This window comes from Centruroides vittatus, unplaced genomic scaffold (assembly GCF_030686945.1).
Source record: "Centruroides vittatus isolate TY-2023 unplaced genomic scaffold, ASM3068694v2 scaffold_386, whole genome shotgun sequence".
Classification (NCBI taxonomy): domain Eukaryota; kingdom Metazoa; phylum Arthropoda; class Arachnida; order Scorpiones; family Buthidae; genus Centruroides; species Centruroides vittatus.
Genome location: NW_027122706.1, coordinates 1,469,936 through 1,483,402, shown reverse-complemented (window position 1 = coordinate 1,483,402; position 13,467 = coordinate 1,469,936). Strand labels below are relative to the sequence as shown.

At 29.0% G+C, this 13,467-nt stretch overlaps 1 protein-coding gene across 2 annotated transcripts in view; it reads right to left on the bottom strand.

The window, feature by feature from the left end:
• Nucleotides 1-5,949: 5,949 nt before the first annotated feature.
• Nucleotides 5,950-13,467, bottom strand: part of LOC136988738 (ragulator complex protein LAMTOR1-like) — a 49,446-nt gene continuing 41,928 nt past the window's right edge. For both annotated transcript variants that reach the window (XM_067286700.1, XM_067286701.1), the window contains one exon: nt 5,950-7,058. In XM_067286700.1, coding sequence (XP_067142801.1) covers nt 6,966-7,058 — 93 coding nt within the window. In that variant the 3' untranslated portion in view covers nt 5,950-6,965. The remainder of the gene's footprint in view (nt 7,059-13,467) is intronic.

Sequence of the window (13,467 nt, the reverse complement as noted above, 5' to 3'; positions counted from 1 at the left end):
ATCAGTTATGCAATCTTGATATATTATCATTATTACCATTGAAAAAACCCATTGATTCAGTCGATTGTCATTGGCTGCGTTCAGCAGAGTCAACAGTTGTAACTGAGCAAAGGTGTTTCAATCGGTAGCTGTTACGTAGTTACATCTGTTGAACGATGAGTGACGTGTGTTGGAACAAAAAGCAGCCATCATTGGTCAGTTTCAAATAGCGTAACTGTAACAAGCAGTAACTGATCAAAGATGACTGCGTCCACAGAAGAAAATATACAGTGGAACCTCGCTTAACGAGCACCTCGCACAACGAGTATTTTGCATAGCGAGCAAAACAAATTGTAAAATTTATCTCGCTTAACGAGCAAAATTTCGCATAACGAGTGATAAGGAGAGGGCAAGGCCCGAATTGTGCGTATGCGGCATGCTCCGTCAGTCTGTGTTTAGAACTACTTCCTCTAGCATCTTAGTGTCGCTTGTGATCGCATATTTTTCCAAACTTGTGTTCACACATATTACTTATAAACATCAACAACCATAGCCCGTTATGTAATAAACACGCCAAACGATACGCCAAATTCTTGGATCATTTAATTTAATGACCGATTCCAAATTAAATTTTAGAAATGTCTGAATTAAAAATTAACTATTTATAATTATTAAATTTAATACGAGATGGAAACATATCTGCCTACCTCCAGTCAAATTAATTAATTTCTAATATTTAATTATATCCTTTACATAACCCAAGAATTTGGCATATTGTTTGGGATGTTTATCGAACATATTAGCTGTGTTTTTTTTTACTGCAAATCGAATTCTCATTCCAGGATGGTTCATTCCGCACTAGAAGAAAAGATGATAATGATGACTGACGTTCCTTAACAGTGTATAATTTTTTATGAATAAACGTTATACATAAAACATTTGAGCATTTTTTCGGCGTGGAACGCATTATCGTTTTTTACATTAATTTCTATGGGAAAAATTGTTTCGCTTAATGAGTGTTTTGCATTACGAGTAAGACTCTGAAATGAATTATCCTCGTTAAGCGAGGTTCAACTGTACAGTAAGACCCCACTTAACGCGGGAGATGCGTTCCTAGACGACAAAGCGCTAAGGGTGCGACTATGCAGACGCGAGCGAGCGAGAATATGTGGCGAGAAGAGGCGAGACGCGATAAATATCAAAACCTGTCAGATATATGCGAGAACCAGAAATTCGCTCTCGCCAGCGTTATTTCTCGCTTCTCGCTTGTGCATGGTTTTCCTTTGCGAAAACTAAATCGCTCGCTCTAAATTCGCGTCGCGTTAAACGAGGTCATTTTAACAAAGGGAAAGGGGAAAACGCGACCAAAAATAAAAAAAAATTTGCTATAATTTTATTATTTTTATATTAATTTGCATAATAAATATGTTAAATAATACAAACATATCATTTGCTTAAGGAAAGAAAAAAAATGTCGGTAGCAGAAGATCACATCCCATCGCCTCGTTTTGCTTTTGCCCTCCTTTCAAAATCTGGATCATTTGCTACAATTTGATCAATGATTTCGGTTATCGTTACCAAACTTTTACTAAGGAAATCTGTAGCAAGTAGCAAGTTCTTTGGTACTTCATTTTCAGAATCTTATTTTTCCAATTCTACATCAATTCCTTGTTCTGAAGGTCATCATTGGTCCAGAAACCTGCAGTAAATCCTCAATGTCCTGCTTCTCTACATCTCCTAGTCCTGCTGTATCGATTAGGTTGAGTTTGGTCCAACCTAACGATACAGCGATAGACTCTTCTTGTTGAGAATTCTTGGATACCTTCAGCCATAACTTCTTCCACACTCTGTTTATGCATTTATCAGTTAATTCTTGCCAAGCGAAGTCGATATTGCACTATGGCATCCATGATATATTTTTTCTAAAATTGTACCAAACAAACATATATTTAAGGCTGCGACGAATTGCCACCTTTTGCTGATTGGTTCGTGTTTGGGAATAATATTATATACGAATCAACGAAATGTTGCATTAATTTGAATCAGCGTAAACTTTGAGCGTTTTTAGGCTTCGAGCAGACTGCGTTATAGAATCAACGTTAATCGAGGCAGCGTTAAGTGGGGTCTTACTGTATTATATACGAATATAAAGGCGTTCATTACAGCATTAATGCGCCAATAATCGTTCACGAACAACCGAGAACAGATATGTCTAATATAACTTTAAGAAAATATGATTTTTTGAAGGCAATACTCTAATATAAAACAAAAATTTATTATTATTTATTATTATATCAAAACAATTTATTAGTTTTTTTAATTTATATTACGATGATAATTTTAAATTGTTAAGTTTAATAAAAGTTAAACTTTCGTTTGTTTTTATTTCGTTATTAGAACTTTAATAAATTCAAATTTGTCACTTTAATGATAGAATACGTGAACAATAAATAATGATATTGAAGCTGGGTATTAGGAATCAACTGTAATTTTATGAATTGGATTAATTCTCGATATTCTACCAGAACAAGACTTTGGATATCAAGTGAGATGTTAAGAATAACTATTTATGTCTTTAAATTTTCGCGGATTGTTGGAAGTTTCCTTGTGATGGATCAACAATAAAATTATTGATTTGTAATCAAAATACATAGAATATTTTTGCATCCAGTACTCAAATCAGTTGTATTAAAATTTACGACTCGGAATCAGGAGAAAAATCACATTACTTTTGGTATACATAGCATTAACAAAGCTTTCCACAATAAGATAGAGTTGCAATCTTAATCTCATTTTCATCGTGTATATATATGTTACCGGCATTTAACCCGATTTTACGCCAAACTAGTTTAGAATAATATTAATTCAAGTAATAATTAATATGATTCAAATAAAATTAAAAGGCACTCAATTAGATGAACAATATTTATTCAAACATAGTCTACTTAATTATAAAAAACGCAGGTTAATGTTACCCTATGTATCGAAGATGACGGCTCGTCTCAGAGTCCAGCAATCAGAAGACAGGGAACTGTGGGGACGTGCGCTTCTAACCTAAACCCATTCTTCTCAATGTCAGTTGTGGTAGCTGTAATATACGTAATGTGAATGTATTTCTCTTTAATCTGTATATCTGAATAAATAAATCCGGTTAGACTTCCTCACAGCAATAGCTGTGAGGAAGTCTATCGGATTTATTTATTCAGATTAAAGAGAAAACATTCACACTAATCTATTCTAATAAATTACCATAATTATTAAGTAGACTATGTTTGAATAAATATTGTTCATCTAATTGATTGCCTTTTAATTTTATTTTTAACTATTAATATACTTGAATAATAATTCTAAACTAGTTTGGCCTGACACACGCCAAACTAGTTTGGCGTAAAATCAGGTTTTGCCGGTAACATACAATATAGTCTTTAGTAGTAGTGAATATTTTGTTAATGTAATTTAAAAAGATGATTTTTTAATACATATAATTTTTCTATATTTCAGATGGAAAATATTGCGTAGAGCATGGTACGTTTACATGGTACAAAACTCATGGCATACGTTTGCAATACTTACCGCTAAGTAGTGGTCGAAGTATGTTATACCGGTGTTTGGTCGTAACTTCTGACATATATATGGCACACATACATTAAATGTTAGACGACCATGGTACCAAGTGCATGGTATGCAGACTTGAAACGCTTAAAAAGTGGTATTGGGCATGATGCTTAGGGCATGGTTGGGGATACTACAGATTACCACCCCTATAGAATTTCGGGACTTTGAGTATATATTTGAACTCAGGGGACCGAGACGGAGTTCAACGATACCATACTTTTGGACTGGAGACGAAAAATAGAAAAAGTTATCATACTTTTTTTTGGTGCGTCGCTCAATGATCGGGAGTCGTGTCGCTCTCTCCACTAAGCCTATCGCATGCTTAACACGCAGTCTGGCAAGTCGACCATATATACCTTCAACAGAAGCAGATGCTGATCCATGAGTACACTGATCGTCTGCAGTTGGAGTTAAGTCCTTTTCGCACACCTTCGCGCTCCTCCACCTCAGGGGAGCTTTGAGTGAGGAAAAAATTTAATACTTTAGATAAGCTGTCATACAAGATGTCATAAGCTCCCGAGTAAGAATTTTCAAAATGGGTCTTCTATGCTTAAATGATTCCTTGCTTTGACTTTTTCAGCCTTTAATTAGGTTAAGGTTAAAGATTGATCCCAACAATGCCAAATAGGTTATAGAACAATCTTGAAAGATTTTTCTATAGAAGTAGATAGGTGACAACACTTGCAAGGTCCTGAACGGAAATCAAAATTTTATGTTAATGATGACAAATAACCAGTGGGACAGTTAAACTCTCACCTTTCAAAATTAAAACAAAGCGAGACTTAAAGTCTCACAAAAACAATAAAAGTTCTTTCCATCAAAAAGGAAAACAAAAGACTGGAATTACAGGGGAGAATTTCAGAGTTCGGAGGAACTTTAGCTGATTGGGATTGGGTTAAGCATTGATAATGACCTCTACTGCACCCCAAAAGGTTTCAAACTGTCACCGGGAGACCCATCAGAATGCAGAATAGAGGAGAGAAACCCTTTAAAAACTTATTTCTGGGACACAAGGTTCTTTGTGCCAATATTTGTTCTTTTTCTCCAAGAGCTGATCACCTTCTAAAATTTGTTCTTCCTCCAAGATCCATTCATTCCCCAAGATCTGTTATATCTGAGCTTTACTATGAACCCCAACACCATCAATCCTGCAGAAGACCAAGGGACTGAGTGTAGACACTCAATGTGATATATGGACTTTTACTGGACTCTCTTCTTAAAAAAGAAATATCAAAGAGAATTGTAATGACAAGAATATAGAAAATTGTGTAAGAATATTTTTTATATTTTATTAAATAGGAAAAAGTGAATGGTAAGCATGTCTCACTGTGTATTTCATGACTACACATGATTGTCTCAATGCTTCGACTGTTCCAACAATCACACACAGTCAGCAAACCTTACACACTGAGCTAATGAGTGCATACCATCTTTTGATGTGTAAAAACTCAACTCTTTCTGAGGTATGAGTCTCTCTCCTCTGGATGAATATATGAAAGAATAAAACTTTCTTTTTTAGGTGAGCAATGCTTACACAAATGCTTTACAGATTTACTCGTGTACCCAGAGCACAGACTTTTACCAATACAATATAAGCCACTATTATTCTCCAACAATCAATAAGCATTAGTAACAATGCAGAAACTGTTGAAAGGCTTGACATCTAGCAATATCCACTGTAAATTTTGAAAACTGATTGCAATATGTGATATACTCCATAGTAGTGTTATTAGGTTAAAGTTTTATTCATTTGAAATATTTTGCTATTGATTCAGTTTTATGTTAACTACTAAAATAACAAAAAACTAACTGATATCAATTACTAAATCATATAACCAAATCATTTTTTAAATATCTTTTATTTTTTTTTATAATTACATATTCAGTACTTTCTTAAAATTAATTATTATGACAAATACATATATTTACTTAAAAATAAAATTGTGTTTATTTACATATTTATATAATTTTTAATGCTCGAATTTCAAACTATTTACGTTTCTATTTTAATCTTCAATAAAATCTTGATTTACACATTATAAATTTCTTTTAATTTTTTATGAAAGTTTATGTCTGATTTAATCTAGCTGCAGAAGAAATAGCTACATGAATAATTCTCTTAATATGAAAACAAGAATACATAATTGCAATCACCTTTCATTCTAAGAAGTTCCTTCATAACTGAAAAAATTTGCATCCAAGAGATGATAAGAATCTGAAGAAAGTTTACCCGTTAAGGCAATCATGTTCTTCAGACTTATCAGAACTTTTATCAGAATTGTTTCTTTAATTTATGATGAATCAAAGAAATGATTCCGAGTATAATGATTCTGTGACTCAATTAAATTGAAATCATTCATTGTTATATTTTATTTATTAAAGCTATTATTTATTTATTACAGAAGAGAAACTGGTTTTACTCAATGCAGAAAATTTTTACATATCTTGGAGAATGACAAAAACTTTCTCAATGTGAGAAATCATCATTCAAAAATGCATAAAATGTTAATTCTTGCAAATTGTTTTCCACAACAAACATGCAACAAACAGATCAGGCATTCCACATTCTTTTATATTTCCAAAAAAGCAATTAAACAAGTAGGGTATAACAAATAAAATCACAAATATCTGAAGATGTATAATTGCTATTTATTATTTTATAATTTGGTTAATTTTTCATTATTAGATAATTCCAATAATCTTAACTAAACAAAAATAACACAGAATATATCAGATTACTCAGTCAAGTCAGAATGTCATTTGCATAATAATATGCACATTTCTAATACAGTTTTTAAATTGTTAAATGTAACATTATCTGTTTCAAAGACTAATATCCCTGAGTTTTGCAGAATTCTATCCAAAAAAATATTATTATTTTTTTGTATTGCAATTCTCAAATTTTAATTTTAAACTGCATAGCAGTTTTAAATTACTAAATAAATCTTTCAGTAAATTTTTATATTAATTCTTTTTATTTTAAAGAGCAACTGCTCATTAATAACTAAATTTAAAATATAAATCAACCTTTCAAAATTAATTTTCTTCTTTTTTTTTCTTTTCATTTTTTATAAAATATCCACACACAAAAAACATATTACATTAAAATTCACTAATACTTAAAAATTCTGTAAAAAGTTAAAAAAAGAATATTTAAAATAAAACCTGTCTTTACATCCATTATCTTTCTGCTGCTTCCAATAATTTTAATCTGATAAAAACTTGAATTCTGATAATTCTTTTCAAAAGAATACAATAGGTTTTTTTTAAAAGAAATAATCTTATTTGTATCAGTTATAATTATCAAAGAAACTTTTTGTAAACAGATATTGAAGACGTATTTGATTGATATAATCTGTTATTAATGATAATCAAGGAATCCCAAACTGAACAACTAATTCTTCTTTATGGTCAACTTTAATTCCACCTAATGCATTTATAGCTTGATCTGAAGCATTGTTTATCTGAAATTATATAAGAATACTTGTATTGATTTATTTTAAGATATTATAAAATAGTGAATAATATTTTTATAAATTGAATTTTACATCAGCAACATGTGACTTCGTTATTGATAATATTTTGGGGAAGAATAAGAAGAAAAGTGAATCATTTCATAGTAATACCAGAATTAGTTATTTAAAGTTGATAATTCAAAAATATTTGTGTAAATAGAAACCATTCTAATTAATATTGCTGAACATTTTAATTTTTTCATAGAGTATGGATTTACTAATGTTAGATCATATTAGACAAAAAAAAAAAAAAATACTTGCTAATATAAAATATGTATTTTAAATTTCAATGCTTTATTTTAATATTTTTCCAAAACTAAAACTTAACAGCATCAAATAAACAGTTGTAGTTTATTAATTCTTTTAGAATTGATACAGGAAATAGTAAAATATTAATTTAGATCAGTGGTTCTCAATCTTTTTTTTACCCATGGACCCCTTTTCCTCTTGATTTTTTGTGGACCACCATAGACATTGCACAGAAAAATAACCTTATATTTTTCACTAATAAAAAAAGAAAGGAAAACGTTCAGAAATGTCACTGTCAAGTGACATGATGCTGATGGTATAAGATTCTCCTAACAAACCCCTGCTTTATAATCTCTCTTTGACTTTTGTCGATGAAATATATATGTCATGTATGTATTCAATATTTTAAATAATTTGTATTTTAACCTTTATGCAAGAAATGAGTAATAAAGAAATTGACAATATACTGTATATACTGTAGAAATTTAATTCTCAGTAAAACAATTGTTCTGAAGTAGAATTACCTTATAGACCATTAAAATATCACTGTGAACCTCAATTTGGTATTTTTTTTTCTATGGACCCCGGTTGAGAACCACTGATTTAGATGATAATTTCAAGATATTTTGCAATTGATTTGATATTAGTTCTGAAAGTCTTTTAAAGATGAATTAATTTAACTTTCTGTCAAGTGCAATATAAAATCATAAAGATGGTGCAATGTATCAAAATGATAAGAAAATATTTCATGAATTTTTACAGTACATTAAATTTATTATTTCTGATGTATTATTTAATTTTAAATCATTATCATTATTACAAAACTATCAACAAAATACAAATTAACAAATTAATTTTTATCAAACTCAAAGTATATACTGTATGAAAAAAAAAACTAGTATAAAAATGATTTATCTGTATTTTTCATATTACACATTTTTCTGTTTATTAACCTTTTTCTTCTTTGAAACTTTATTAACCATTCATTATGCTTCATTACATTTATCCCATATATTGTACAAAAGACTTCTATGCACAAATTGCCTCTTCATATTTTGTTAGTAGCTTTTTATTTAGTAGTATATTGCAGTCATTACAACATTTCCTTTTTAATTTTTACTTGTTTTGCATTCAGTGCTATCCATTTCATAAATTGTAATTAGCTTGTATTGTGTGTAATGTAATACTAATTTCTAAATGATAAAATTGGTTTTTATGGAATTTTAATTCTAAAAAGTAATTAATCTAGAACTATTTCTTGAATTTACTGTACTTACCAAAAATTCAGTATACAGCAGAAAGAGGCACAATATATCAAAACAATAAAAAAAATTGCAACATATTTGGAGTTTTTCAAATTGTAAGAATTAAAGTCACCATAATACTACTGAGAAATATGTATGGCTATAATTTTCTGAAAGAAATGACAACTCAAAATATGGTGTATCAAATTGATCAAGGGCACTGATAAAAGGTTAATTTAATTCAAACTTAAAATTCAACTGGTTACAATTAGAAACAATATACACACCTTTTATACCAGTAATTTTATTATTAAAACAGAATTTTTCGAATGTTTTCAACATCCATCTTTAACATCCATTAAAATTTATATTATACTTTCCACTTATGCCATCTCATAGTAAAATTTCCATGTATTTGAAAGGTCCTCAGTATCTCTGTGGTTGATGCATTCCCTTTATAAATTGTCCAAAAAGGGAATGCCTCAACCACAGAGATGCTGAGGACCTTTCAAACACATGGAAATTTTACTATGAGATGATGTAAGTGGAAAGTATAAAGATAATATAGGTTATAGAATACACAAAATTTGAAAGTGTGAATTTTAATGAAAAGGTGATAGTTTTGTTTTAGACAGCATGACAGTTGCACTGTTGTAAAATTTGTTGAATTATAAATTTCAAAAATTTGGAAGTCTTACTTGCTTAGTGTTGAAATATCACAATATTTGATCAAAAGAACATGAAGATAAATGTTAAAAACATCTAAAAATGTTCATCTCTGTTTTAATAATATAGTAACTGATATTTAAGGTGTGTGATTGTTGTTTCAAATTTAAAATAAATTTATTTAAAAGAAAATAACTATTTGTTTTTTTATTTCTTATAAAATGAATTATTTGCTAAATAAGTTTGTTATTAAAATAATCTGATTTTATATTAAGATAATGGAAGTGTGATATATATATATATATATTATATCATTTCCATTTTTTATTTATATATATAGTAAAAATAAAAACCTTTGAAAGGCAGAACCTCTTTAACATGAACACTTGTAAAAGCTGAAAAACTGCACTTATTTTGGCATTTCTATCAAATTTTTCCTGTGAAGTATTCTGTCCAAGGCAGAACTTGTGAGATGTGAATGAAATGCTACACATGTTACAATTTTGTTATTATTCACTAATTATATTAATTAGAACCTGTCAAAGGCTAAAACTTAAACTCAGCTTTATAGTTGAACAAACTTTAATAGTTTAACAGTGAACAAAAGTAGTTTTTGTTCACTAACAGGTGCTTAATGGAAAACATTAGGAATGAAATCAAATATATCAATATTTATTTTGCTTACATGACTGCAAATTTTAGGAAACAGTTTACTTAAATATCATCATAACTAATGTAATTGTTCATTGTTCTAAGAATAATTAAAAATCAATTTTGAATTGATTTAATTTAGAAGATTCTGAATGAAAAACTGACTTAAAGTGGGGTCTAAGCAAACAATTTCGATTCAGTGTATAGATGCATTACAAGTTTTGTTACCCAGCCCACCATCTAATTTTTGCATGTTTATATACAATATCTTCTTTACAATTTCTAATTATAATATAAATATTTTCAGATGATGAAATGTAATAATTATATATTCAAGAGGTAAACAGAATTTTATAAACATTTTGATAAACTTTTTAATGCTAGCTATAAACTATAAATACTAAGAATAATGACAAAATCAATTCATTGACAATGACAAAATTTCATTTGAATGGACTCAATAATTTATTCATTTTTTAAAAATTAATTTTGAACAAAACTACTTTTGTTGTGTGGCACTATTTTGACTAGCTATACAAATAATATTCAGATTTTCATTGTGACATTACACGAAATTAATCTTTTTGTTTGTTTAGTAAAGGAAATAAAATTTTTATAGATTTAAAGTGATTGGATAGAATGTAATTACTCAGTTATATTTACCTAAAAGTATTTATTACTTAGTAAATTTGCAATTGATGGCATTTATTTTCTAATGTATCATGAAAAACAGGAAGGTCTCCAACACATATTAAGAATTTAAATGTAATTTGGATATGTATAATACTCTATCACATGATTCAATTTGAATGACACTTTTACTCATTCAATACTTTGTATATGGTACTTATTACTAATATAATAGTCTTATGTTATTTAATGTCCTATTTCAGCTTTCAAATGTTTTTTAACTATTAAATATGCTTCATTAATTCTGACACTAAATTCTAAAAAGTTTTTCTATTGTAATTTATAATCTAAATGTTTCCATAAATGATGATATTGTAAAAAAATTACCAAGAAAAGCTATTTCTATAAATATTATGACAAATCTTTTTAACCTCTGTAAAAGCTATAAAACTGTCATAATGAAGAATCTCTCAGAATTTTATCTTTGAATAAATCTAAAATTTCAAAGATTATCTTAACATGCTAGTCATGGTGCTATGTTAATTAATATTCATAATATTTCTATATTAAAGAAAAAGAGACATTACTTTGCAGTTGACTCTGAAGATATTTTGCTTTGATAAAATTTCAATTCAATTTGTTATCTATTGTTTGCTTTACAAATTTACAATATCTCATAATCATCAGTTAAGATATCTTCATGAGTTTCCTTAATGAATCTTTCATTATATAGGGTGTTTAAGAAATTAGACCAACAAAATGAAATGGGTGATAGAGAGGGTCAAAACAAATAATTTTGTACTATGTACTGAGAGTTGCCAAAGCTCCCTTATAAAATATAGGCACCTAAAGTTTCTTTGCAAACTTAAATGTTTGATGCCCTGCATAATATGCATGTAGTGTAACTTCTATATTTTTAAAACCATACTCGTTATATCTAAATTATTAATAGTTCTGGAGGTGAATATCGGATGAAGGTCAGGATAACGTAACTGGCAACATATCAGTAGAAGCTGTAGGTTAGAGTCCCCCATGCATTTTTTCTTCAGAACTTTCTAAATTAAAATTGAAAAAATAAATTATTATTAAATTTATCAAGAGAAGACAACCCAACTGCCAACCTCCAGTCAAATGACTGTTTATTTAATTATTAAAATTAGCCTTAAAAATCTTGATAATCCAGTAGATTGTTTGGTTTTTATTTGGTTTTTGATTGTTTGTTTAATTAAAAATTGGGTTAGTAGATATTTGTACTGTATAAGCATGAGTTATTGGTGTAGCACAGTCCAGACATTAATCATGTTAACATCTGGACTGTGCTATAGGAACAGTTGCTACACCCCCTTTCATCATCATGCTGTACAAATCCTAAGCTTGTAGATTATCAACATAGAGTTTTCATGCTGGTATTTAGAACATTGTGAATTAACAGCACTATGCATAGCTTTGACAATAGTTAACAGTAATGTTGGGCTTCTCTGTATGTTATTTGTATATCATAGGAAAACATCCACTATCAAAAGTTTAGGGGCCTGTATCTTGAAAAGGGGCTGCAGCAACCTCAGTTCATAGGATCAAAACTGCTTATATTGACTCCTACCACCAATTCATTTTATTGGTCTAATTTATTAACACCCTGTACGGAGACAGCAATATATACCTGTTATGTCATCAGTAAATAAAAGACAACAATTTTCTCATTTGAAAATATTTCAACTTAATTTGAGTTGGTTATGGTTTAAATATATTTACTTTTTTTTGTAGCTAATGCTTCTTAATAAACCATGTTCTTAACATCCATCAAAAATTTTTTCTGTTATGAATACTATAGAATTAGAATTTTCTTGAAAGATGAGGAAAATGAAATTTTAAATTCAGTATATATCTGACAATATTTCATACAAGTATATGGGATGACTAAAAAAAACTTGCAAATTGTTCAAGAAATTATATTTCTGTTAATTTGAGTTTAAATGCATGGAATTTTTAAGAATGGAAATATTCATAGGATGTTCGATATTGTCAATGCTAAATAAACTGGTACCAAATACAAATTTCATCTTTGTAATTTTATTAAGTTAAATAATAAGCAACTTTTTCAGCCAAAATATCAACTGTAATATATGAAAATAAAAAATGTTATATATATATATATGTAGATTGAGTATAATTCTAAAATGGATTTAAATTGAATCTATTGACAAAAATAGATTTACAAATGTATTGATTCTTCTAAATGGATAAACTTTTACAATTAACAAAAATATGAAAAATACACAAAATCATGGTTTCTTATGTTTTCATTCTATAGAATCGATATACATTTTGCAATTTATTAAATGTGAATAAATTAAAGATAAATTATAAAAGCTATTCATGTTAAATGAGCTGCACACAGTATTCAAATAGTAACTAAATAATTATTACTTTAATTTTGTTGTTAAGATATATCTGTTTCAATTGTAGTATTCAATGCTTTCGTTTATACACTGAATGATCACTGCATTAGGAACACCACATCAGCACCAACTTGGAAATATCTTGTAATTGCCATGCCACAATTTTCTGCAGTCTTGCATTGTAAGGAACTGAGTCCGTTTTATTATCTTTTGTTTGGGGTTTATGTTTATTTAAGACAAAGGTTCCCCACCACTCTCTTGTTAGTAATGAAAAATGAAGATAAAACAACTCACGGAGAAATAAGCGCCATAGGAAACATCTTGCGCACTTGCGCTGCCCAGCGGAAGTAACAGTCCGCAGAAAAAAAAATGGAGGGGGGAGTCCCCACAATCACTAGTAGAGAAATACTTGATAAACCGTCTTAAACATCCCAGAAAATTATGATAAATATTTTGTAAACGGTTTATAAGCTTTGTCAGAAACTTAAAGCTGCCAGAAAAGAAAGTTAATGTTAGCAA